Source organism: Monocercomonoides exilis (genome assembly GCF_001643675.1).
Source record: "Monocercomonoides exilis strain PA203 chromosome Unknown scaffold24-1337568, whole genome shotgun sequence".
NCBI lineage: Eukaryota > Preaxostyla > Oxymonadida > Polymastigidae > Monocercomonoides > Monocercomonoides exilis.
Genome location: NW_027150569.1, coordinates 1173858 through 1201323, shown reverse-complemented (window position 1 = coordinate 1201323; position 27466 = coordinate 1173858). Strand labels below are relative to the sequence as shown.

At 39.1% G+C, this 27466-nt stretch overlaps 3 protein-coding genes across 3 annotated transcripts in view; 2 read left to right on the top strand and 1 right to left on the bottom strand.

Annotated features, from left to right (window-relative positions):
- The window catches only part of MONOS_4774 (putative E3 ubiquitin-protein ligase UBR4), a gene marked incomplete at its 5' end in the record, with an annotated part of 39451 nt that extends 17162 nt beyond the window's left edge, over positions 1 to 22289 (bottom strand). The window contains 3 exons of the mRNA XM_067874872.1: positions 14 to 9297; positions 9409 to 21753; positions 22273 to 22289. Of these exons, the coding sequence (XP_067727018.1) occupies positions 14 to 9297; positions 9409 to 21753; positions 22273 to 22289 (21646 nt within the window). The remainder of the gene's footprint in view (positions 1 to 13; positions 9298 to 9408; positions 21754 to 22272) is intronic.
- A 1065-nt stretch (positions 22290 to 23354) lies between these two features.
- Positions 23355 to 24022, top strand: MONOS_4773 (uncharacterized protein; the record flags this gene model as incomplete). The annotated part of the gene is made up of 3 exons (XM_067874871.1): positions 23355 to 23368; positions 23525 to 23637; positions 23808 to 24022. 3 exons carry the CDS (start codon positions 23355 to 23357, stop codon positions 24020 to 24022), a joined length of 342 nt encoding a protein of 113 aa, XP_067727017.1.
- Positions 24023 to 25462: 1440 nt separating this feature from the next.
- Positions 25463 to 27064, top strand: MONOS_4772 (putative DDE superfamily endonuclease; the record flags this gene model as incomplete). The annotated part of the gene is made up of 2 exons (XM_067874870.1): positions 25463 to 25798; positions 25841 to 27064. 2 exons carry the CDS (start codon positions 25463 to 25465, stop codon positions 27062 to 27064), a joined length of 1560 nt encoding a protein of 519 aa, XP_067727016.1.
- Positions 27065 to 27466: the final 402 nt, after the last annotated feature.

Sequence of the window (27466 nt, the reverse complement as noted above, 5' to 3'; positions counted from 1 at the left end):
TTCACATACAAACTGTATCCAACAAGCTCCACGTTGCGTGAAATCCCGTTTTTCGCATTGAGCGTAAATGAACTTGTTTCAACATTCTCCTTTTCCTTTGCTTCAGTTGGCTTGTCTTCTTCTTGTTTGCTCTCTTCAATCGAAGAAGAAGAAGCAGCCAAAGTGCGGACAAACCTGACGAATTCTCCTTTTCTGAGTCTGTTTTCCGCTTCCAAAGCATCTCCAGACTTCTCTTTGCTTTCTGATGCTTCTTCCAAAAGAGTACCGCTGAATGAGGCAGCATATCCGATTTCTGTGCTGGCCTCCACAAAACGATATGCGAAGAGAGAATGAGGAGGCATACCATTCGCAGTTGGAGCAGAGGAGCAGGCGCAGATGGCAGAGGAAGATGCAGAAGAAGACTCAGATGATGTTCCTGTTGATGCAGCAGAAGCATTTGTTGTAGAAGATTCAGTTGAAGATTCTTTATCCAACGAGGAAAGTTTCCCTTTCTTTTCTGGGTATAGTTTTTCCATTGCCGTTGTGTTAACAATCGTTGGATGGGAGAACAGAGATGAAAAGATGAACTGGCAAGGAATTTGTGAAGTTAAAGAGGAGACAACAGGAGGAGAACAGAATTTGGTGTATTCAGTTGCATACAAATTCATCATCATGGAAGATGGATGATTAACGGGAGTTTCTGAAGAAGAAACAGAAGCAGCAGCAGAAGACGATGATGCTGATGTCTTGCTTGAAGCATCAGTTGATTTATCATTCTCTTTCTTTTTCTCTGTCTTATCTGTCTTTCCAGTATTCTCAGTTTTCTCTTGTTTTTTGGGCAATTCATCATTTGAAACAGAGTCGTCTGTGATGTCACACACCATCACCTTCAGAATGTCCAGCTGCTTTCCAACAGAATCATAAGGAGCAAGTGAGCTATTCGAAGAGGAAGCGGAAGAAGAAGAAGAAGATGATGATGACGATGAGTTCTTTGCAGAAGCAAGCAACAAATCAGCAGTGGCAACAGCAGCAGGATGCAACGGAGACACAGCAGCTGTACCGCAAAAAGCGAGAGACTCCGAAAAGATGTTGAGAGGAAGAAACGGCGGCTGATGGAGCAAAGAGGAAAGAAGGCTCTGTGTCCGATGGGATGAAGATGCAGATGATGAAGGAAGTGACGATTTCAATGAGGATCCGTTTCTTCTTTCGTACTTTGCCAATGCTTGTGGAAGGAGGGAATTTGGCAGAAGAGGTGCTGAAGCTGGGAGCTGCTGAGGGAGTGAAGGGAAAAGTGAAGCAGTCGAAAGAGGAGAAAAGGCAAAGGCTTCAGAATCACGAATGTATGGATGGAGGAGCGTGGGCACACGAGATGGTTTGTTCACGTTGAAGGATGAGTCAAAAGCAGTCGCTGAAGAAGAATAAGACGAGGATGCTGATGAAGAGCTTGAGTTGTTGAGCATTGGATTGTTCGACTGCAGAAATCGTGCTTCTGCATAAGTTTTGAGAGAAGAAGGAAGAATGTTGTTGAATGTCAAGAATGTTAATGAGCCATCGTCGCACATCAGACACAACAGCAGAGGAGATGTCGATCTGAGTGAATTGGCATGTTCAATTGCAATCTCATTCATGTCCCGTTGAGGAGAAGAATTAGAAGAAGATGATGAAGATGATGAAGACGACGATGATGATGTGGGCTGTGCAGTTTTAGTGCCTTGAGTAGCAGACGCAGTAGAAGGAACGAAGTCAGGTGAATGAACACCCAAAATCTGCCTTGCTTTCATCTCATCTGTAGAAGTTGAGAGTGCAAATGCATTGAGTGCTGAATGAGATGAATGAGCATCTGCTGAGTCGTTCTTGTTGCTCATAACATATGACGATGCAACGAGGCTGGTGGCAGCAGATGCTGGACTCAATCTCTCCATATACTCTGTTGAGCGGCCAGCCATTGATGCATCGACACAATAGCTGATTGGGCTGCCATTTCGATTGAAGAGATTTGAAGAAGACGAAGAAGACGGCTGTGAAAGAGAGGAGCTGTATTGTTCATCAATGTCTCTCCAGTTGCTTCCTCTGCTGATTGCTCTTCTTCCATTCCTTCTTTCTTCCTCTAAACCAGCCCATCTCTCATCATATGTACCAAGCATTGCGTCTGCTTGCCAGCTCGGCTGTGCAGGCAATCTCAACGTGGGGCCATTAACAAGCAGGCTGTCCATCAATGTCTTGACTGACTGCTTGAAGCTGCCAAAGGAGGAGGAAAGGGCAGTTGTGAAGTAGTGGTATGTGCTTGCAGTGAGGGAAACAATGTCACGCATCACAAGCAGATTTGGAGACGGAGGAAGGACTGACATGCCGATGATGTGTGTGCCTGAGGCAGAAGAAGAGGCAGAGCCTGTGGATGATGATTGCACAGCTGATCTCCAAGAAGAGCAGGAAAGGACAGAGCGATCGAAGTTGATGATTCGATTGTTGACAATGTTGAAAGAGCCATTCGAATACTCTTCTGAATCAGAAGAAGGCGAAGAAAGAGAAGAGAGAGAAATGCTGGCTGGTGCGCCTGATGCTGATGAAATGATGAGAGTGTTGCGACTGGCTGTGAACACGAGAGGGATGTCCCATGCAGACACTGACAAAGACAATGGAGGATTGACAGAGATTTCACTTGAATCTGAAGATGAGGAAGAAGAAGGTGACGATAATGGTGATGATAATGAATATTTGATAAAAGAGGAGCTTTGATAATACTTACTATCGTTTGAACTTTGCTTCGAAGGAGTTGCAGTGGAAGAAGAAGAAGAAGCTGTTTTCTGCTCTTTTGCATTTGTTTTGTGTAAAAGAGGAACAATCGACATAACCTTTGACTTTTTCAGATCAAATGTCACTTGATACAAAAACTCGTCCTTAAATCCGCACAAAAACGAGGCTTTCGCAACATCTTGCTTTTCATTTGTTTCGGCCAATTTATTCTTGCCAATTGAATCAGATGACAATTCATGCTGCACATGAACAGATGTGCGCAGAGCAGGGTTGAGTGAAAAGTTCATTGTGAATTGATCATTTGCATTTGCATTGGAAGATGAGCTGGAAGAAGTAGAAGAAGATACTGCCAAATTCTTTATCCTGTTGAATGAACAAAATACGTGTAATGTCTTTTTGATTGTTTGCTGATTTGAAATTTGTGGTAGTTCAGTCGCTTCTTCAAAAGCTAATTTAGATTCAGCCTTCGACTCTGCCGAATTTTCTTTCAGCTTTTCTGCTTTTTCTATGTTTTCGCCATCCATTTGATTGATTTCTTCTTTCAGATCATCTTTCATCAGCATCTGCCAATCGTCGTATTCGAACGACGGAAGAATCAGCTCGTGTTTGAAAATAGACCCTCTTCCGTCAATTGCTACAATCACGTTCTTTGTCTTTCGCATTGAAGAACTAGAATGCTTGGAGTTTTGATTAAATCTTGTTTCTTCTCCATTTCTCTCGCTTCTTCCTTCATTCTGTTCTTCCTCCTCTTCTTCTTCTTCAATATCATCCTCCACTTCCACAGCACATCCATCAACGATGCAATTCAAAATTCTGTTCTTCATATCTCTGACTGCTTCTGGACTTGGCGTGCTTCCACTTTCCATGCTTGAGTTCAACAAAGATGCAGCCGTAGTCACACTCGAATACGACGGCAAGCGCAGAGACAAAAGAGGCATTGATGGTCTGTTATCGATATCGTATACGAGAATAGATAGAGGAGTGAACACAACAAGATAAGGCTTCGGTGTGTTCAGCCATTGCACTTTCAGAATAGTGCGAAGAGGGAATATGAGGGCGGTGTATTCGTTTTCTCCTCTCTGCATTCTTCTTGGCTGGCTCGAATTACGATCTGAAGAAGAAGAAGACTGAGGTGGCAGCTTCTTTCCAGGCTTCTTTTTATCTTTGTTTTCTTTCTCTTTGTCCACATCTTCATAAATACTGTCAAAGTGCAGATCCACGTTGATATCTCGCAGAATCTTCGAGAATCGCAGATTTGGATCCAAAGAAAGCACACACAACCTGCTTTTCCCAGTCATCGCAACCAGCCCAGGGATCTTTTCATTCACTGCAATTTGACACACTTTGTGATGAATTGAGATGTGCACAACTGCCAGTGAATCTAATGAAATTGCAGGAGAAGCCGTTGATAAATACGATAAAGACGACTCTTTGCCATTTGACCCAAGTGTCACCAGGCGCGTAGTTATTGGGTGACAAGGCAAATTATTAAGCGCAGGAATTTGAATATTTGACAGAATTTCACCATTTTCATTAACTTTTGAAGTTGTGCAAAGCAAATGATTTTGCTTCCTCTCGTACAGAATGCACGGCTTCCCATTCTTGAAAGAGAAGCTCAACGAATTTCCATTCAATGCCTGTTTGCCGTTCAAAAGACGTTGTGTGTTAATTGAAGAAAGTGATCGAGAGTTGTAAATCCATGGCCGTATTGGAATGGCTCTCGACATGAAAGATGTCACAAGTGGCGTTGAGAGAAGAGACTGTCTGTATTGCGAGCGGACAATATTCGTACGTCTCAACCCAAACATTTGAATCATTGAGGAAGAATGTCCATCACCTGCTTTTGATGAAGTTGATGCTGACTCTGAATTGTTTTCAGGCACAAACAATCTCATCAAAGCCATTTCTCCGTTTCTCCCTTTCAAATGCATGAGATGCTCCTCTTCGTCTGACCTATGTCTCTCTGATCGTTTGACTTGGCTCTCATAATTACAAACTTTTCCTTTGGCTTCTTCCTTTTTATAGCTTCCATTGATTGTTTCATTTCCTTCTCCGTTCCACTTTTTGACAGCATCCTCAACTGTTTTCAAGAGCATTTCTCGTTCCTCTTCGCTTCTCTCTCCGCAGCTGCTTCCAGTATCAACTTTGGTGCACAGCTTTCCGACAAGCGAAGACATAACAGTACTCACATTAATAATACTTGCGCCTTCGCTATCAGCAACAATCAGAAACTCTTTCGACAAAAAGGCAATTGGATTGCGATATCTGCGCTGTTCGAAATCAGAAGGGGTGTATTTCGGAGTGGAGAAAGACGGAGGGACTGGAGAGGCTGTTGTTGAAGATGAAGATGATTTTGATGAAGATGATTTGGATGGCTTTGATTTCTGATTGGCTTCTTCTTCCATATCTTTCATTCTTTTTCTTTCAAGCTCCAATATGGATGATTGTGTTTTAAAATACTTTGAAGCAGAATATGGCTGACTGGTTGCAATAGTTAAGTGTGAAAGAGGTGGCTGTGCAAAAAGAAGAGAAGGTGAATATGCAGTTGAAGAACTGTTTGAAGTCGATTTTTGTGATGATGATTCGTCGTTTGCAGTATACATCTCAACATTCGGCTGCTCAACAACAAGAAGAGAAGGATTCAAACCTTCTTTAAAGACCAATGTTGAGCACTCACTCGCATTCGATGCTGATGGTAAAGAACTTGACAGTGGTTGGTATCCTCTCAGCGACATTCTTGTGTCAATTAATTTTGAAGAAAAAGGCTTTCGTTCCTTTATTCCTTTTCCGCTGGGTGAGTGCGTCTCAGAATTGTGAGGAGCGACAGATTCCACTTTTGAAAGAGTTACATCCAGTGTCACTGTGTTTGTAATTGTTGGCACATTTCCATCTATTGCTGTTGCATAAGAAGAATCTGCTTTGTTTGTAAGAGAATTACAGAATGAAGCAATCTTTGAATCCTCAAGTTGATCAGAATCTGATGATGAAGAAGCAATAGATGCAATGCGTTCTCTCAATTGAGGATATCTTTTTTCTAATTCGCTGACTGAGTCAATGCCCATTGCTTTCATAGCCATCAGAGCCATCCTCATTTGCCACATCCTAAACAGATAGATAAAGACACGATGCAACACCTGCATTACAGACTCAGACATCAGAGGAGATGTTGAAGGAGAGCAGAGATCAGAAAAGTCTGGTGAATAAGAAGCCCAAAGAGAAGGAGAGGAAAGGAAGTCTTGATCTTCTCCAAAGATCTGAATAAGATCTTTATTTGTTGATGAGAACGAGAATGAATTGCTTAATGATGTGTTTCCATTTTCAGAAGATGAAAGAGAAGAAGAATTCGATGCTGCAGCAGACGGCATCAAATGAGAAAGTGAAAAGGCCTTTCCACAATCAGAGCAAATGAAAGAATTCGATGAAGAAGCAGATGAAGAGGAAACAGTTGATGTTGATGTGTTTTCGGCGGAATGCTGAAGAATAGACAAGTCATGCATTCCATGATGGCAACGTGCACATTGAGCACAAACAACAATTTGTTTGTTTGATTTCCGATTCTCTTTTTCTGAGTTGTCTTTTTGTTCAACTTTTTCGCATTCCATCTTTTTGTCCTCTTCAATCTTTTCTTTCATTCCTTCGCTCTTCATATTTTGTGTGCAAGTGTGACAGAAGTATCCAGGAGGTGAAGAAAATGAAGCATAACCAACGGATGCTCTGTTAAACATTAGTGGTGGAGGAGGTGGTGGAATGAACGAAGAAGGCTGATTAACTGTTGCTGCTGCAGTTGATGTTGAAGATTGTTGATTGAGATTTGACTGTTTGTCTGCTGAAGAAGAAATAACAGAGCATGATTGAACATTGCAGTTGGATGCATCAAATGCTCTGTAATCAGCAGGGAGGACACCTTTGCTATACATCAGCAACAGCCTCTCTGCCATCTCCCTCTGAACATACGCAACATGCTTTGCAATCATCCTTCTTGAAATTCCTTTGTTTGGATTTGTTTTCTCGCTTCCTTCAGTTTCCTTGTCTCCACTTTCTTCGCGTTCATCTCCTTCCAACGTGTTGATGAGCCATGCTGATGGAGAAGATACCTTTGCGAACCAATGAACAACCCCCAGCCACATGCTGTACCGTTCAGCAGCACTTGAAAAGTACTTTCCTTCATCTATCTTTGTCTCATAGCGATAGCGATGCTCTGAGCCAGTCATTTGTGACAATATGTTTTCATCCTTCTGACAATTCGATGCGGCTGTCGAACGTTGAGCTGCTTGCTTAACTGGTTTCTTGATTTGTTTGCTGTTTTGAGTGGGTTTTGATTCAATAGTTTTGCTGTGCACAAAATTCTCTTTGTCTTTTTGATCCAGTTCCATCATTCGCTTCTGAATGGATGTGATGGCTTCGTCTTCTTCACATTCAACTTTTGAGCTTTTCAGAGAATCAGTTGCCTTTACTTCGCTTTTTTCGTTTTCTTTCATATTTTCTTCTGGCTTTTCTTTGCTGATGGTTCCATCTCCAACAGCGATAATTGGAAGACGCTCTGTAACATCATTTCCCAAAGTGAGCTGCATAAGAGAAGATAGCAAGTGCAACGAAAGTGTCAATCCAGCAAGGCCTCTCAGTCGATCGATTGAAAGAGAAGAATAAAGAGAAAGTGAATTAATGAACGAGTTAGCTAAGCGATCTGTTGAAGAATCATTTACCGATGATTCCTGTTTGCCTTCCTCTTTTTTGTAAGCTGCCTTCTTTTCTCCTTCCAACAGCTGAGCCATCTCCAAATATGGACCCATCAATTCCTGCAGAGTCGTTGATTGAAAACTGGCTGGTGCAGTCAATGGATCAAATGTGACTGGCAAAGTCAAGTGAGGAGAAGCAGCATCACCAGATTCTTCTGGCTCTTGTGACTTATTATCTTCGCTCGAAGAAGATGAGGAAGAAGATGATGTGTCCTTATCATTACCAGCTTGATCCATTTTTCCTTTTCCTTTTTTGATTTTTTCCATCAGCTGCATTCTCAATTCTTCCAATGAAGGAAAGACATTCTCTCCAATGCAGCCAGCTGTGTCGTTTTCTGTTTCTGTTGCATTCAGATTTGCATACCAATCCATAAAAGAAATCAGTTTTTGTGTTAAATCGCACAACCTTCCAGTCCTCACAGCCAATGTCTGAGTGAGACAGAAGAGGAAGATGTGATAGGACGAAAGAGATTGTGTTGTTGAGTTTGGAATGCAAAACAGTGAATCCAATGAAAATGAAGAAGAGGATGAATATCCGTTGTCCATTGTGACAATTATGGATGGAAGAAGATGCAGCAAGCACTGCATCACAACATCACACAAAGATGTGTGAGTAAATGGAAGCGAAGAACTTGATAACACTTTCTTATCAGACAGTTCTCGGTCTTTTTCGCTTTCGTTCTCTTCTTCTGCTTCCATCATCCCTCTCTTCTCATGTCTCAATCTTTCCATCTTCTTCTTGTGCTGATCAGATGAAAGAAGAGATACCCAGGAATCTTCGCTTGAAAGAGGTGTGGAAGAGAAGAGGAGAGCATCCAAAACAACACAGCAAAGTCTTTTCAAAGCCAAAGAGAACAGTCCATTTCGTTCAGCTCCATCAGAATCTGCTTCATAGAAGAATAATCTTTCGTCTGCTTGCTCGCTTTCTTTGAGCTTGTAGAAAGCAGAAGATGTGATGGCAAGTTTTGTTTGGTTCATGATTGAACGAAGGGAATGCGGAAGAACATTTGAAGAAGTCGATGAAAGTGATGAGTTTGAGCAATTGGAAACAGATTCTTTATTCGCATCTGTCGAAAGGCTGTTCAATTCTTTCTTGTTACCATCCATCTCCATATGTTCATCAACAACAACACAAAGAAGAGCCATCATAAATTGTTTCAACTTCATTTCATCTCCCCCATCGCTCATCTCCCAAAGGGCAGATGCAAAGCATGAACGAGTATAAACATCTTGGAGAAGCAGAAGCAAAAGAGAAAGAAGAGAATATCGCAGATCTGGAAGAAGAGCAAAGTTTGCCAATTCACTTGACGATGAGCCAGACATTTCAATCAATTGCTTGTCAACAGGTGACACAAGAGACGAAGCAGAATGATGGAACAAGGAGCAGTTCACATCAAGTGGATGAGTCAGAGCGAAATTGAGAGAGTGAAGTATTGTTTTCAATGAAAAGAACGATTTTGTTTCCACATGAGAGTTAATCGAACTTGAAACACTTGCAGTAGTTCGTAATTTCTTGTTTTGCATAGTAAATCTGTTTACAGGATCTGGAATGAAAGAAAAAGCAAGTGCTATTTGAGAAACAGTTGACTCGAATTGCGATGAAGAACTCCATTTTCCTTTTTGTTCTTCTTCAGCAGTCTCCACGTCATTCGAAGAAAGAGGCAAACAACTGCTTTTCACACATTTCTCTTCTTCAGAAGACATTTTCCACATTTCTTCAGAGGTCATTATTCTCTGCATCCGTGGATCAGGATATGACTCAAGAGGAGAAGGAATCAAAGGTGCTGCGCCTTCATCATTGTGATGGAGGAGCGTATCACTTCTTGGTCTTTTTGACAAAAATGATGATAGCATTGAATAAGTGAAAGAGCATCTGTTAGTTGATGAAGAGTTCTGATTGAAATAAGAAGAAACAGAAGAATTGTTGAATAAATCGAACGCTTTGTTTCTTTCTTTCTCATCATCTTCATTTTCTCCATTCTCATCCTTATCAACTTCTCTTAATTCCAATCCGATGAATGCAACAGTCAGTGCATGTGTTGTTTTGCCATAATACATTTCGTGAAGGAATCGAGAGCAGCGTTGAAGAAGCAAAGAGAACACAGCCGAAGAGAACGGAGAAATAGAATCTACAACTTCTTTATTCTCTTTATCATCTCCTTTTTCTTCTTCGGTTTTTAATTCGCTTTCTTTCATTGTCAAATCTTTGAGTGATGCAAACAAGCAAGAGATATCAGACAGCATGTGACAGGAAAGGAATGTTTGCAATTGTTCTTTCCCGACCAGCGAAGAAAGGCACGTCAATGCTATTTTCTGTGAATTAAAGCCGAATTGTGTTTGACTGAGCAGATAAAAGAGAGAAGAAATGACAGATTGAGAAAGAGAATGAGGAAGGAAAAGCAACTGCGGAGGCTCAGATGGATAAGAAGGAGGAGTTGAAGGAGGAGTTGTTTTGCTGTCGGGTAATTCTTTTGATGCTTCGTCATGTTCATCAGAAGGAGCTGAAGAAGCTGACGAAATGGAATTATCTTTTGACTGCTTCTTATTTGATTTGCTTTTGTTTTTGTCTTTTTTGTCTGATTCATCTTGTTTTTCTTTCGTGCTATCTTCTTTTTGGCTTTCTGGTTTTTTATCTTCTTTCCTTTGAAGCAGCAATTTTTCATTTTCCTCTTTTTTCTGCCTCGTTTTTTCTTCCAGAACTTTCAATGACAATTCCTTCAGTTCAACTTCCTTCTCCTTCTTCTCCTCATCTTTGCTTTCATATGCCTCTCTGCTTGTATCCATTTTAACAATCGGGTGCTTCTTTCTCTCCTTCTCAGACTCTTTCAGTTGGATGTTGAACTTCTTTGCACATTTCTCAATGCATTTCGCAAAGAACTCTGCATTTTTAGCGTCTTCTGGTTTGACCAAAGCGAAAACGGGAGGAAGTTGCGATGGATCTTCAAGCAAAAGAGAAACGAACTCAGGGCGACCAGCAGGAGAAGCAAGCGGTGACAATGAAGAATGATTCGACAAAAGAGAAGTCAACAAAGAGGGCGAATGCAAAGGAGGCGAAGGGACTTTGCTTTCGCTGGAATGGTTCGTTCCCATTAGCTCATCTGCAAGTTCAGACAGCCTAGCTGAAACAATCATGTGTTCAGCTTGAGGAGGATGAGGTGCAGTCAGTAAATTCAGTGGAGATTGCTTGTCTTCATCTTCTCTGATTGTTTTCTCATCTTCAATTTTGCTTGGCTTCTCTTCTGCGCTTGTCCTTTCTGAAGGAACATCGTTCAGTGAATTCACAAATACATCTATGGCTTGCTGTTTTATTATCTCCTCATTAGAATTTTGTGGTGTGTCTGTGACAGAAGCATCCTTTTGTGCGTCTTCTTGTCTGTTTCCAGATTCACCTTCTTTGCTCCTTTTAATTTTGGCAGCTGCATCGTCTCTTAAGCTCTTTATAACATCCAGCATTTTTTGAGCATATTTTTCATTCTGCTCAATCTCTATTTTGTGTACTGCTGTATTGTTTTGACTGCTTTCACCTCCGCTCTCCTCACTTGCAGCGATGCTACTCAAATCACCAAACACAATATCTCCACTGCCAACCAATTCAAGTTGTTGTTCGAGAATATCTTCCATCTCTTTGCGATCTGCCAGCTTCTTCGCATCCAAAAGGAGAAAGTCTGAATCAATCAGCATGTCGTCATCAAGCTCAGATTCTTCTCCTTCTTCCATTTCCTCTCCTCCTCCTTCTTCGGCTCCTTCAATGAAGTCCCCTTCTTCCTCATCTTCTTCTTCCTCAAACTCGCTCTGGCTGTGGCTGTTCTGCACAGCAGCATACTCCCCAAAGTAGTTGGAGAGTGCAGACGATATCTGCGATGACATGTCCCAGTTCTCTTCATCACGCTCTTCTTCTTCGTCATCGTCATTTTCCTCTTCTTCATAATCTTCTTCATCTTCATCTCTTTCTTTTCGTTCTTCCTTTGTATTAGACGATGCATTCCCTTCTTTTCCCTCTGATTTCTCTTCGTCCTGGTTCTTTCCTTCTGATTGGTTGTTCATATGAACCTGCAGCGAGCTAAAAGGAAGACGGCTGAGTCGCGGGCGCAGTGGAATGTGCATCAACGAAGGCTCACGCTCATCAGGCAAAATCTCAGAAATATTCGAAGATGATGAAGAGGAAGAAGAAGGAGACGATGATGATGATGATGATGAACTTGCATTTTGATCAGATGTTGTTTCTGAAACTTGCGATGGACTATCTTTTTCTTCATGGCCACCATAGTTCTTTTCGTTGAGACGCTTCATAAAGATTTCTTTGAATTTTTGTCTCAGTTTGGACATACCTTCATCATCTCCATTGGTGCTTATGAGTTCTTTGAAGAAGGCTGAATCTGACAGAGGCGAAGACGATGGAAGAGAATGAAGAGAAGGAAGGGAAGAAAGGGAAGGAGAAGGAGGGTAAGGAATAGAAGAAGGAGAAGTAGGAGATGAAGCAGAATTGGCTGTTGATGAAGGAGAAGAGGAAGAAGAAGAGGAAAAATCAGCTGAAGACGAAGCTTGTGTTTGTTTTGGCGCAAGAGCATCGAAGTTTGAATCATGTGAAGAAGAAAACCCAAGCAAAAACGGAATCTGACTGCGAATGAAGTCTTCTGCATCTTCTTCTCCGCTGCCAGATCTGCCTTCATCGCTAGCTGCACCTTCACTTTCTCTTTCACTTTCACTTTTGCCTCTGCTTTCATCTTCGTTTCCTCTTCCACTTCTTATTCTGCTTCCACTTCCTTCAGCTTCAACATCTGCAGGTGCTGCACCAGAGTCTGTGATTCCCATCATCTCCTTCAGCATCTCAACAGTCACACCCATCTGCTTGCTCTGCTCTTCCAGCGCCTCTTTGCTCAGAAGCAGCTGCTGCTGTGCTGTCTGGATGGAGGATGTGGAATGATGAGAGACTGGCGGGAAGGAAGAAGAGGAAGAGGAAGAGGAAGAGGAAGAAGAAGACGCTTGATATGGAGGTATTATTGTTGTTGCTGTAGATGCATTTGCAGATTGCTGCTGATTCTGCGGCTGAGGAAGAGAATTCGGAGAGAAGAGCGAAGAATGAAAGAACATTTCATCTGAAGAGGAGTCACCCTTTCGAGAGAAGAATTCGGATAGTCTGCCCAATAAAGGATGGCAAGGCGTCAGAAGAGAAGACAAGACATTTTTGTCAAGTTGGTTCAAAGAAGAAGAGGAAGAAGAAGAGGAGGAGGAGGAGGAAGAAGAAGAAGAAGAAGAAGAAGAAAACATATTCGACAATTTGAGGAAATTTTCGTCTAAAGATTGGAATAAGTTGCTTGACAGAATAGGAACATAAGTCTGCCTTATTTCTGAGGGTGTTAATTCTGATTCCTTCACATTGCCTGTCAAATGCAGTTTAGACGCATATTTCATCAGCTTATGAGCAAATGGATAAAACAGCAGCGATTTCAGGGAACGTTCAAATATTTTTTTGTTCACATTATATAATGCCTTGTTTCGTGCACTCTCTTTCTCTCCTTCTGTTTTGGGGCTTTTCGATTTTTCTTCTGCTTCTTCTTTCTCTTTCTCTTTCTTTTCTCCCCTTTCTTCGTCTTTTGCCGAAGAAATCTCCGAAGCCTCAGGCTTCAAAGAATTTCCTGGTTTATTTGTCTTCTCATATTCATCAATCATAATGCATAACTGCAGCTCATGCAAAGCAGCTGACAATCTGTCTTTTATTGCGGAAGTTTGCTCATCTTCTTTTCCCTCTTTCTTCTTTTCTTCTTCTTTTGCTTCCTTGTTTTCTGTGTTTTTGATCTCTTTTTCATCCGCTTTATCTTTTCCTGTTTCTTTCTCGTTCTTCTCTTTCTCTTTCTCTTTCTCCATCACCATTTCTTCTCTTTTGATCTTCACCACATCCAAACTAGCTGCCAATATTGCTGGATTGTCTGCGAGCAACGGCGGAAGAGAAAGTATAAACGATGCTAATTGGTTCGCAGTGAAAGGAAGTGCAAGTTCTTTTGCTTTCTTCTTTTCCTCAGCAGCTGCTTCCTCAGTCAGCAATGATGAACGTGGTGTATCTGCCCCTTCATCCTTTGCTGCGTTGTGTTTGTCTTTCCGTCTTTTGTGCTCATCCTTCTTCGAATGCTTCTTTCTCTTTTCCTTTTCCTTACCAACTTTCTCATCAGTTTGATTTTCTTCTTTCTGTATCTGTTCAATTTGCTCTTGTTTATCATCAGAAGATGCCTTTGAAGTCTTTGTGACAACATAATTTTCTAAGACATGTTTTTCTTTGGATTCTTTTGCCTTCTTTTGCTTTGGTTTGAGTGTCTTTTCTTTGTTTGTTGTTGAATTCTGGAAATAAGAGTTAGCACAGCCATCCACGTTGCATTTGTTTATTTTGTCCAAAAATGCACTCGAAGCAGCAGCAGCAGAAGAAGAAGAAGAAGAAAGGAGACCAGAAGATGAGTGATTGCGAATAAAAGCTGAATAAGTCGATTTCTTTGTGTATCTTTTGATGAACATGTCCATCGCCTTTCGGAGAGTGCTCAAGAAGCACAACGAGCCAACCTGCAGAACAGCAGCTGATTCAACCGGAGGAGAAAGTGGAGGAGAGAAAGAGAAAGGCGAGCCTGCAGCTGAAGAGCCAGTTGTTGGTGGAGAAGGAGGAGGAGTCGAATAGCACACGTTGAGTGAGGAAGAAGGGCGAGGCGGAGGAGAACAGGGAGGTGTGGGTGCTGAAGGAGACAAAGAGACAGATGGAGATAATTGAACAGATTGCAACCTGCCAAAACCTGTCATCTTCTTCTGGATGGGAGTAGAGAAGAATATTGCAAACAGATTTTGCTCAAAGTTATGATGCTTCAATTTCGCTTCTTCTTTTTCGTCTGCTGCTTTATTGATTTGAACACTGCTGTTATCTTCATTTAGCTCTCTTGCTTGCCTTTCTTCCTCTTCACATTCTTCTTCCATGTCTGTTCTCAACATCACAGCTGAATGGCGTGCCAGCCGAGCAACTAGCTGAAGGAAGAACAGCACATTTGTGCGTGTCTGAATGGGAAGAGTGAAATCTGGCTGTGAATCAGAACTGACAAATGAAGAGGCAGTCGAAGAAGATGAAGAAGCAGAAGGAGAAGAAGAGCTTTGCGACTCCAAAGAGAAAGAAGAGGAAGAAGCTGAAAGAGAAAACGGCGAAGCAGAAGAGGTAGACAAAGCATCTGGATAAGATTGCTCCATTAATGATTGATGCCTCCACTGCAAATAATGTGGCAGTGAAAATCCTGTTGGTTTGCATCTACCCTCCTTTGCGTTTGAATTGCTAAGTTCACTGCTTTTTTGCGGTTCCTTTGCATTCTTCTCCTTTTTGTCATCGTTTCCGTTGTCTTTTGGATTTTTCTTTGGTGATTCTGATGATGATGTTGCTGATTTATGTGTCTGATCAACTTGTTCCTTTTCTTTATTCTGATTATTTCCTTCATTTTGTTGATCCTTTTTGCAGTTAGGCGACGAATGTGGTGCAAAAGGAGAAGTATCGCCACCAGAAGTGGCAATCAGCATGAGAGAGGACGAGTAATGTTGCAGCAGAGTGAAGGAGCGAGAAAGTGTGTGTGTCACATACAGAATAAGATTGACTATCGAAGAAGAACACAAAAGAAGCGACGATTTGACGCATTGTATGGCAGAAGGCGTTTGAGATATCTCTTCCAATTGATTCGAGTGCATTTCCTGTGCAAATGCTGTGTTGCTGATAAAATCATCATAAAAGTGTTGTTTTGACAGAATGTCTGTGGAAATGGCGTTGGATGCATTGGAATGGATCAGAAGTGCCCTCAGAAATTCATTCATCTCAGAAGAGGGATTCAACACGCTTTCAAATGCATTCTCTTTCTCTTCCCCATCTTTTCTGTTCAAACAACAAACATTTGTTGTTTCAATGCTTGTAAATGGAGCAAAAGGATGCAAAAGCGATGGATTGAACTGTTTCAATGACGAAACAGCACACAATTCATCGAGAGTATTCAATTGGTCTTTTTCTGGTGAAAACTGAGAGGAAGATTCAAATGACTGAATGAATGTTGAAAATGAGCAATATGAAGAAGCATCAGAAGAAGAAGAAGAAAAAGAAGATTGCAATGAATAAGGCGAAGGACGATAAACTCCAAAAAGTGATGAAGTTAGAAGAAGATCATGAAGAGGAAGAGAAAGTGCAGGAGAAGTTGCACACGACGAAAGAAGAGATTCCGAAGGAATCGAATAATTGAAAGGAGAAGGAAGAGAAGTTGTCTGAGATTCGCAGTTAAGAGCCTTTGGGCATGTGCCAGAAGAAGAAGAAGAAGCTGAGCATTGTTGTGATGAAGTGGATGACATCATGTTTGAGATAAGCAAACGATCATGTTCCAATTTGGCTTCGTATTTCAAAATGAGGGAAGAAAGCGACTGAGAAAGCACAGACAGCAAGCCAGTTGGATAAGACGATGAGGAAGAAGAATAAGAAGGCAGTGTTGTTGAGTCAAACACATTCAACGAAGAGAGAAGAGATGACACAACAGCTGACTTAAACTTCTCAAATTGATCGTGCTGTGAAGAATACGCTCTTTGGTCCTGCCTCTGTTTTTTCAGAGAAAGGCGGTCAGATGATGGTGAATGTGCAGATGCAGATGAGGTTGAATGTGATTGAGCAGCTTCTTTCAAAGCATTTGTTGTCTGCTCTTCGTTTATGGCAGACTGAACAGCTGTCAAAATAAGATGCACAATGTGGCTGGCTGCTGCAGTCTCGAAATAATGATAGCTGCTTTCCTCACTTGATGGTAATGGAGATGATGATGAGTTCGATTCATCACAAGATTGATTGGATGAGGAAGCGGATGAAGAAGAGGAGGAAGATGATGGCATATCACATGATGAAGAAGAAGGTTGTGTTGAAGAGCATTCCAAGAGCGTCTTGCACATTCCACTCAACACTCTGTCCCATCTAATGGTTGGTGTGAGAGAAAGAATTTTAGACGATTTGGATGATGAAGAAAAAGAAGAAGAAGAAATCAAACAAAAATGTATTTGTATTAATCCGAATTCAATCTCACTCCAGTTTTTCTCTTTGCAACAAGTATCCCACCACGATGAGTGCTCCCAAGGAAAAGAAGATCCGCTAAGCAAACAGTCATCAGAGAATGACTCAGACGAAGATGCTCCTTCAGATGGGTGTGGAGGTGTCAGCAAAGAAGCATATCCCTTTGGACGAGGGGAAGACAAAAGACGGTGCAGCCAAGTTATTGGAGTGAGAAAGTGAATAAATGAAGAAGAAATGTTGGTGCAGTTATTGAGTGTGTGGAAGAAGCGGAGAGAACTTTCAGTGCACGCAAAAGAAGATGGAGAAGAACACTGAAGCCAGCGAGTAAGAGCTGTTTGTGGAGCAAAGACAGTTGAGGCAGTTTCCGAAAGAAGAGGAGACAAAATAGAGACAAGCGATGAAATATGTGGGTGTCTGATGAGAGAAGGAATATCAAGCAGAGGAGGAAGAGGAAGCGTATGTGAGTCAGACACTTTGTGTTCAAAGAAAGAAAAGAAGGGGAATGAAGAGAGCATCAGATACAGATGGAGCGGGAGAGATTGCTTTAAGGAAGCAGATGCGCAATTCTCTGAAGCATCAATGGATGAACATTGAATGCCAGTTGAATCTGAAGAGGCAGAAGAAGACGAAGAAAGTACATTCGCTTCTGTGTGTTGGTTTGGAATGTAGTCAACGCCAACCAAACTTGAAAGAAGATGCATTAAAATGAACATCAAATTAGAATTTTCAATCATCTTTGCCTCAATCAACTTTTTCTTCTGAGCATTTTTCGATTCTTTCTCTTTCTCTTCTTCCGAGTTTTCTTTTTCTGCCTCTTTTTCTCCAACGCACAACTCCTTCAGAGAATTCATTGAGGTCAAAGTTGAAGATACAATTTTCTTCAAAAACTTTAATGCCACCTTCTTGTTTCGTATGGCTGAGAACGCACACAACCCACAAACAAGAACAAAAGCAGAATGTTTGTTTCCAACTTCAGAAATTGAAATTAAGTTCAAATCTTCACTCGAAACAGGAGAAGTTGGATGAGAAAGGAACATTTTGGATGCGATGCACCAAATCAAATTGAATGATGCTTCCACAAAAGAGTCAGTTTGATCATCTTCGCTTTTCTCTCCAACAGAATCCTTCTGCATTTGGCACTTGTTCAATGAAGAATTCGTTGTATGCACAGAAATTGACAGCAAAAGCACACCGCAGACAAGAGAAAGCGTATGAGGGGACACTTTGTTGAATGAGGAATTGAGACAGTCAATGGACTTTCGGAGAAGAGAAGAAGCAGATGAAGCAGAAATAACAGAATCATTGCTTGATTCTTTCTTCTTCTGCTCCATTCTGCTTTCAGAAGCTTCAATGGCACCCAACACAAACTGAGACACAACTGATTTTGATGAAGAAATGTGATGCAAAAGAGATGTCACAAAGGAAATGAGCCGACTTCCAAAAAGTTGTTCAATCCTCAATTCTTCTGGTTCACTCTTCTTATCTTCGCTTTCAGTTTTTGCATCTGAATCATCTTTTATCTCACTTTGTTTCTCCTTAACTCCATCGCAATTGTTGTATTTCTCAATGAATTGGATCAGAGAGACAACAATTTCAGTGTGCTTAGCACTCCGATTGCGAAGAAGAAGCGAAGACGATTCATTCTTTGTGATATCTTCATTTGTGCACAACACATCACCATCTTTCTCAGACTTCTCTTCCATCTGCCCTTCTTCTCCTTCACTCTCTTTGGTGCTCACTAATTGCTTCAACAGCTTCAAGTCATTTTCAGTGGGAGAAGAATGAGAAGACACTTTGTTCATCACAAATGAAATCAGATTTCCTCTCGCATCACTTGCTTTTCTGGTTCTTTTCTGTTCTTTCTTCAGAATGGCAGAATAAACAGCCTTCTTCAGAATTGATGTTTCGCTTGCATCTTCTGAAGAAGACGAAGATGAAACAGAAATAGTTTCAGGTTGCTCGTTTGTCAATGCCATTTCGTCTGCATCGAAAGAGAAATCAAATCCAGTCAGCCAAAAGTTGCTCAAATTAGACTCAATAAAGCAAGGAAGTGAAGAACATGTATTTTGATTGCTTTCTTCTTCTTTCTCGCTTTTATGCTCTTTTTCTTCTCCTTTTTCTGTTTCTGTTTGGCTTTCGTTTGTCTCTTTTTGCAATGTTTCTGTTTCTTCTTCATCGCTTTCTTCATCAGAAAATGAACCAGCAACACACTTCTTCAGAAACTCAAGTGCTAACACAAGAAAAGAAACGGGTGAAAATACCGCATCAGATGTATTTGTTTGTTCTGATTCCAAATGGAGTGCTTGAAGAGGCCGAATAGCAGCAGCAAATGGAGAAAGAGAGCAAAAAGCAGCCAAAACAGAAGGAGAAGAATACTCATTCGCTTTGTCTTCATCTGAAAGTGCCTTCTTCAGAATATCTTTAACCTGCAAATAGTGTCTATATGCGTTTGGCTTCAAATACTTGCTTCTTTCATTCAAACAATCCGCTTCCTGTTTCTTTTTTTTCTCTTCTGCTGAAGTTGCAGAAGAAGAAGCAGAAGACGTTGATGTATTCTGCTTTGATTGTGAGGAAGATGACGAAGAAGAAGATGCTGATGAACCTGAAGAAGACATTAGCTTGTTCAATGAAGGCGACAGGTCAAACAAATCGCCAAGAGACATTTCTCCTTCGTCAGAGTCTGAAGAAGAAGAGGAGGAGGAGGAAGAAGAAGGCGATGAATGATGAAGCGGAGTAACAATGGAAGAGGATGAATAGGATGGAGAGAACAGATCAATGGAAGACAAGAAGTTGGATGAAGAAAAAGATGATGTTGTTGAAGAAGAAGAGGAAGAAGAAGAGGAAGAAGAAGAGGAAGAAGAAGAGGAAGAAGAAGAGGAAGAAGAAGAGGAAGAAGAAGAGGAAGAAGAAGAGGAAGAAGAAAAGGAAGAAGAAAAGGAAGAAGAAGAGGAAGAAGAAGAAGAAGTTGAAGAAGAAGGCGACAAAAGCGGGGGTGCTTTTGGAATGGAAGGCGCCTTCGGAATTGTTGATGGTAGTTGAGATTCTGCAGGCTCGGTCTGAGTGTTTGAGGCTGTTGAACTCGACTCAATCAACTCTTTTCCTTTCTCTCCTGCTTCGTCTGTCTGATGATCCATAAATGAAGACAAGGAAGACGAAGGAGCATACAAATCCAAATCTGAAAAGCGTATCAAGGCAGACGGAGGAAACGGTGACGTTAGCTCTCCAAAAACTTGATCTGCTGATGTTTTTGTGAGCAATGCAGATGACTGGACAGAAGAAGAGATAAACGACAAAAGAGGAAGGAACAATTTGTGTGTCTCTTTTTCCTTCCATTCGCTGCATTCCTTCTCAAACAAGTTGATGTTCATCTCATTTTGTTTATTTGAAGACCCTTCTTTTCTGTCCTTTCTTGCTGAACGTTCCAAAAGCATAGTGCAAATTAGCATCAGAGCTGATTTGTATGAGAATGGAATAAAATTGTTATCGCAAGCATAAGATGAGATATGTGTTGATTGGGCATCTGTTGCTTCGCTTGCTGTATCTTTTTTCATTTCATCGTTTCCGCCATTCAAAAAGACGAATTTTGTGGATTCTTCCAGCAGGCTAAACAACTTCAACACATCGTTTTTCACTTCAATGATTTCTCCTTCTTTTTCTTTGGATGTTTCGTCATTGAATTTTTCTTTCTCATTGCAGCTGCTAAAAGACAAAGAAGAATTACATAGAATATCGACAACAGAAGAAGCACAGCTGAAAAGAGAGAAGAAAAAGGCAGAAAGCGCACCCAATTGGCTGCCAAGAAGAGAACATATTGTGTTTGAAGGGGATTTAGTATTCGATGATTCAGATGTCGTATCATCGCTCTTGTTCTTTTCATTTTCTTTGTCTTCTCTTTTGGCAATGCTTATTCCATTGGCAATAGCCAACTGCATTTGCGATGGGAGCATTGAAAGGATGAGAGAGACTTTAGTGAATAATTTGTGTGTGCACGTCAGAAGATTGGACAAAGAAGAGAACAATGAATGACCAATTGAATAGAAGCATGGCTTGCCTTCATTTACTGCTTCATCACGGCAACCGGAATCTTCTTCTTCTTCTTCTTCTTCTTCAAGTAAAAATCTCATAGCGCTCACGCAAAGAAGAGGCAGATGGCGAATCAATGAGAATGAAAGCGAAAGAGACAGAAGATGAGATGGTGACAGGTCTGCTGATGATGTCTTTGGTTCAATTTCTGATTGAGAAGACGATGAAGATGTTTTTAATAGCTCTGTTTTTTCTTCCTTCTTCTCTTCCTTTTTTTCATCTTCTTTCTCTTCATTTTTCTCTTTCTTCTCGTTTTCGTCTTCATTATCCTCAATGATAACGCCGGCTTCCTCTTTGCTCATTTTCAAAGCAAGCTCCAGCAATTCGTCAAAAGGCGGCTCAGTTTCATCGCCTGTCTCTTTCGCATTCTCTTCCACTGCTTTCTCAGCCTCGTTCTTCTGTTTGGCTTCAAAACTTGCAGAAAAATCGAACATGAATTTTGACGCTATTTCTGAGGCTGCTACAAAAGATGGAGACAATAACGATGAAAGCCCAGCAGATTGCTCTGTATGTTCTTTTTGAAGGCAAAGGAGTGTGTTGTACAGGTTGTGGAGAGGAAGCTTGCAATACTCCAAAAGAAGATCTAAATGTGTGGGTTTCGCGCTCGTTGAATCCTGTGTCGCTGCAGAAGGCGGCGAAAGCAGCTGAGCTGCGTCTGATGCGACGGTGGACTTCAAAAGAGACATCACAGCTCTTCTGTGAATGCTGTACAGCACATTTTTAGCAGAGCCTAGTTGTTTAGAGTTGTCTGTATTAACCTTCGTTTTCGCTTCCACCGCAGTTTCTTCTGCTGCCTTTGAACTTGAAGCATCTTTCTGAAGTGTTGTTGATGGATGATCTGCTTCATGAAGCACAGTATTTATTAATTCTTTCAATGAAAATCTTTCAAAATCTATATATTTAATCGAGTCTTCGTTGTTTTCTTTCTTTTCTTTGCTTTTTCCTTCCGTTTCTGTTCCAGATAAGCTCGAATCTTTTTTCGATCTTTCATTCAGGAATTCACTTGGAAAGTTTGGTATATCTTCAATCAAGCGCAGTTTTGTTATATCAGAAAAAATCACTTTATTGTTGATAGAAGGACAAATCATATTCATAGAGGGAGAATTGCATGGCAAATAAGTAACTCCTGCAGCTTGAGAAGCTCTGTGACCATCACTTGAAGAATTTACAGCAATGTGACAAAAAAGGAGTAATGAAAGACACATCCAAATATTTTGTGCGACGTTAGTCGCAGCTGGCAAATCTTTAGTAGAAAATTCACATTTAAGAAAAGATATTCCTTGAAATGATTTTGGCTCTGTATCGTTTGGAACGCATCCAGTTAAAAGTATCACGAAATAATTTATAAGACGATCCACAAATGAAAAGTTGTGTAATAACAGTTCAGAAATATTTCCTTTAATGTCACTTTCGTTCTGTAACTGTTTTATGAGAATTTGAAGTAATACACAAGTTACAGAAGTTAAATAGTTGTGAATTGGTAAAAAAGCACTTCGATTGGTGAATGCTTTTGCAGTTAGAGATGATATTATAAATGACGTTTCATCAAGATGCTGAATTGTTTCATCAATTAAAACGGATTCTGATTGTAAAATTCGTTTCACAAATCCAAAAAAAGACTAAATCAATTTATAGTTTTGAAAATAATTTCTTTCCACGAATATGAAAACAAACCTCAAGAGAAGCTTCATTAATAAAATTGGAAACGTTTTGCATAGTTTTTGATGCTTTATTTTTGCTATTTTTAGGTGTAGTGCACTCATTTTCTTCATCTCTTTCACTTCTAAAAGTTTTAATTGATTGGTTTTGTGAATATTGCAACATCTCTGGATCTATAATTCCAGATATCATTTATAAATAATGATTTTATCCGAAGTAAAATCGTACAAACGTAAAAAGGAAAAGAAAAACTGATTAGATTAGATCAGATGAATATATTATGAATCTTTTGCTCAGTTGTTGTGAGTTTTGTTATAAATTGAATTTCATATTTGTTTTCAAGATAGTTCAGAAGTGAATGTCATAAAGTCACAATATTGTTTTGTAAAATTTTGTTATTGTTTGTGATTGCAAAAGTGACTTTTTGATTTATTTCCATGAACAGAAAATTGGAAATATTTATTTACGGCAAGTGCACACTTGACGTTACATGAAAATTTTATATATTTTATTTCAAAACAATAAAAAATATTATAACAAGCAATTATCAATTCAAATTAGCAGCGGAAAATCTTATATCAAAAATGAAAATTTTTTTGAAAAGATCAAAAATTCCATAATTAAAATTATTTGTTTGAACACAAATAATGGAAAATTTGTTAATATGAGTATTTTTAACAAAAATAATCGAATGCTTATTAATTATTTTTTCGCTCATGTCTCTTGTTCCTGATAAGAAATCAGATGTTGCTTATTATAACAAGCTATTTCAAGATTTAGAAAAGAGTTGGGAGTGGTTCATTCATATTATCAACTTTAATGAAACGAAAAAATGCACATCTTGTAGAAGATATATGAAACAAACTACAGTTGATGAAACAAATCGATCATAAAGATGTTCAGCATGTAACAAATTCATTTCATATTTGAAGGAGACATCTTTTTATGGAAGTCATATCAAAATCTACTCAATTTTTCTTATTCTTTTGCACTTCTGGCTAAAAATTCGAATTGATCAATGCTCGTTTTTCACTGGAGTTGGTCGAAATACAGTTGGTTATTGGTATTCTGTTGCAAGAGCATCTATTGGAATTCGAATGTCGAGTGTGAGGTTTGCTCTTGGAGGAGAAGGATTCATTGTGGAAATTGATGAGGCAATTCTGAGAAAAAGAAAGTTCCACAAAGGGAAAAAGAAGAAACAAATATGGCTTTTTTGTGCAGTGGAAAGAAAAGAAAATGATGAAATTGGAAAATGTTTAATTATCAGAGTTCCAAACAGAAAAAAGGAGACTCTGATTCCCATCATTGAAGCCAACATCCAGAAAATAACAACGATTTACAGTGATGAGTGGGATGCATATAAGTGCTTGAATGAATTAGGTTACAAACATCAGACAGTTTGCCACAAATACGAATTCAAAAATACAGAAACTGGAGTATGCACAAATTTGATAGAAGGTTGTTGATCTCATTTCAGAAGATCATTGCCTCCATGTGGAATCAAAGAAAAGTTCTTTGATGATTTTATTGCTTCATTTTTCTTCAACAAGAAAAAGATATGCTATTCCCAGAATTTGTGAGGAATGTTACGAATTATAAACCTACTGAAGCTGCATTTCCCCATGACTATGATGATGGAGAAGGAGACGATGAAGCAGATGTTCCCCAAATTGAGCAGGAAGCAGTTGAAATTCATGAAGAAGATTACGACGACCCAGGAGATGGAGCAGATGCTAGTGAATATTCTGAATCTTATCATTTTTAATCATTTAAAATAATAACTTTTTTATTGTTTCATTCACTTTTTGAATTGAAATAACTAAAACCCGCTATTATTAACATGTTATTTATGCATTGCAACAATTAATAAATAAAAACAAAGTCGTTTGAATTATTTTTGGCTTGTAAGGCAAAGTGAGCATATGCCATATTTTCTTTCACTCAGCGAAATCATTTCTTTATAATAACAATATTGTGCACAAGGATAGAATCCAAAGTGAAATATAATAATCACTTTAACATGAGAAATATATCATTAAACAAACAAATGATTTGCCAAATAATTTCTGCTTGTTAATATTAGCGTTTGGTACAACAAAGAAACTTTGATAAATGTTTTTATTCTGCTCACAGAATGTTGTAACAACGCAAAACAATTAATTTTACAAAAAGAAAGGGGAACAGCAAATTAAAAATAGTCATTCAGCAAATGTAAACAACTCGATAACAGTAATGCTGATTTTGTAGTTTTCGGCAGCTTGATTGTTTAGTCCTAACACTTGAATCGAAAAAATACTGAAACTTCATTAATTCTAATAACTGACAAAATGTTTCAAAAATGAGTTAGCTACAACACTGAAATTAAAGAAAGCATTGATCACTAACGTTTTGGAATGTTTTTGAAGAACAGAAGAGTGGATGTGATTGTTTGAAATTAAAAAATATTTTATGATGGTCTATTTTTTGAAAAAATCAATTGTTGTCAAATTTCGACAAACAAACAAAGACGCTCAAAAAACAAAGTCAGAACAAAATGTTCATTTAATTTTAATTATAATAATCTTTTATTTTCCAATTTTCTATTTTTTTATTTTTATTTTTTTTATTTATTTATTTTTTTTTTTGTGATGGACGAGGCAAAAATTGATTTGTCAGGTCAGACAGGCTTATTTAAAAATATGAAATTGTGGGAAAAGTTAATGATTAATTAATAGATACAATGAGAATAGAAAGGTTTTATTCGAATTAAAATAACTTATTCAAATAAACAAAGTTTATTCGGAATAAATTATTTTTATTGAAATAAAAAAAATTAATTGGAATAAACTCTGGCTTTTCGGAATAACTTTTTTCAAAGAAAATTTATTGTGGTAGGGTCATCTTTTTATTGGCACTTTTTTCTTTATTGGCTCTTTTTTTTAAATAAAAATTAATCTGACCCACAAATAATATTTTAAAATATATTTTCGGTATATATACAAATGTCAAGTATTCTAATATTTGAATTTTGAAAGAAATCCAATTACTCATGGGGGGGAAATGGGGGGGTTCAAGTCCTTCCATTGAGCTTTCGTGAGAAATTGGACTGCACCAAGGTTTGTAAATATTTCTAATTCATTCAAAAATTTAAATATTAATTAAAAATTCTTTAATGAGAATTAATAAATAAAAAAATTTATTAACGATCATTTCACATTATATATATATGAAATTGCTAGTGAAAAAGAAAGCTGAAGCGGCGCAGAAGCGGCTGAAGGAAGCAATGCCTACATTACATTACAGAAAATATAGTTCAAGATTGGAAAGGATTGCGCACATTGTTAATGACAATGTTGTCAGGCTGGAAGACGGCGTTAAATATGGAGGAATCAGCAAAAAATCTTTGGAGCACGCAGTTAAAGCCATAAAAAACGGCAGGCCGATTGCAAAAGTTGGGCACCCGCCAATTATCAGCGGCGAAAAAGAAAAACAATTCTTGGAAGAAGTTACAATAGAATCTCGATCTGGGACAAGCCTCACATTACGAAAAGCGCGCGATCTGGTTTGTAATTAATATTTGAATTGTATATTAATTGGTATTTAGATGGAAAATATAATTAACGATAGTGAAGAAGAAGGAGAAAATGAAGAAAAAATAAAAAAGACAGTTACTCTAAAGACGGTTCACGCCTTCATAAAGCGCCATCCGGAATTGAAGTCATCACTTCCAAAGCAAGTTGATATTAACAGACTTGCAGCATCTTGTCAGAAAGTCCTAAAGCCGTGGTATACGGAATTACAAGCATTACACGACGAAAATAAATATCCAGAGGAACTAATCTTCAATATAGATGAATCTTCGCTTCGAATTCCAACTTCTACACGTGGTATTGTTGTTCATCCAGCAGATGAACAAGCTGGATTCAAAAAGACTGCCGAAAGGATGCCGAATGCTACTCTCGTTGCTGGAATTGCTGCTGATGGTTTCTCGCTTCCGTCTGTCGTGCTGTGGCCGAGTGCAAATCTTCCGAAAGAACTGACAACACTGTTAACGCCGTCGCTTGACATTTGGCCAAACACAAACGGCTGGATGGACAAAACAGCATTCAAAAAATACACCTTAACAGTCCTGCTGCCAGCTATCATTGACAGAAGAAAGCGAATTCTTAAAGAAACTCATCGTTGCCTTCTTCTCCTGGATTCACACTCATCGCGGGCAGATCCAACGATATGGAGACAGTTCAAGGAAGCCGAAATTGACGTCGTCACCTTCGTTCCACACACCACGCACATATCGAAGCCGCTGGACAGAGGCGTATTTGCAGTATTGAAGTCAGAGCTATCAAACAATTACAGCTCTCCATCATCCACATACTCATCTTCAAAAAGAACAGCTGTTGCAGACGTGTTGCCACAAGCCCTTCACACAGCATTCACCCCATCGGTGATCAAAAAAACGTTCATCAACAGCGGAGTCCTCAGCAATGGATCTGGATCTGTTCTAATGAAGCTACCTCAGTCTTCTCAATACTTCATTCCTTCTCATTCACATTGTTTCGACTTCTTCGGAAAAGAAATAACTAAAGAAAAACTTCTTGATGAATGGGATGAATATAATGAAAAGCACAAGATGAAAATTGAAGAAACTGAAGAAAAAGAAAAGGAAATTGAAGAAGAAGAATTGCCTTTGGAGAAAAAAGTGAAAAGAAAATTCAGAAAAATTAAGAATGATGACGATGAAACAAGTGATGAATTTGACACCTTTGAACGTGAAAATGGAAAGAGAAAAGTGAGAAGAGTAATTGATTCGAGTTTTGTATTTTTTTGATGTGTTTTTAACTTTTTTTTCATTTCAAAAAATTTTGGTACCAATAAAGAAAAAAGTGCCAATAAAAAGATGACCCTATTCAAAAAAATTCACTTGAATCACTTTCTTAAACAGCATAAATGCGTTAATAAATTTCAATTATATTCTTGAAAAAACTATTTAATTGATAAGATTTGTTTAAAATGTTTTATGATCGAAAAACTTTGAATTGCTTTTGTAAAATGAACAATGATAAGAAATTTTCTATTATTCACAAATAATAAAAGTTATCAAAATAGACCTGTAGTTTGCTGCAAAATATAATTTATCATTTCACAACGTATGTTAATTTTTTTTTGTTATTTTTTCAGTTTATTCTTCACATTTTTGATCAAACAGAAAAAAAATACAACCAATTGCTTG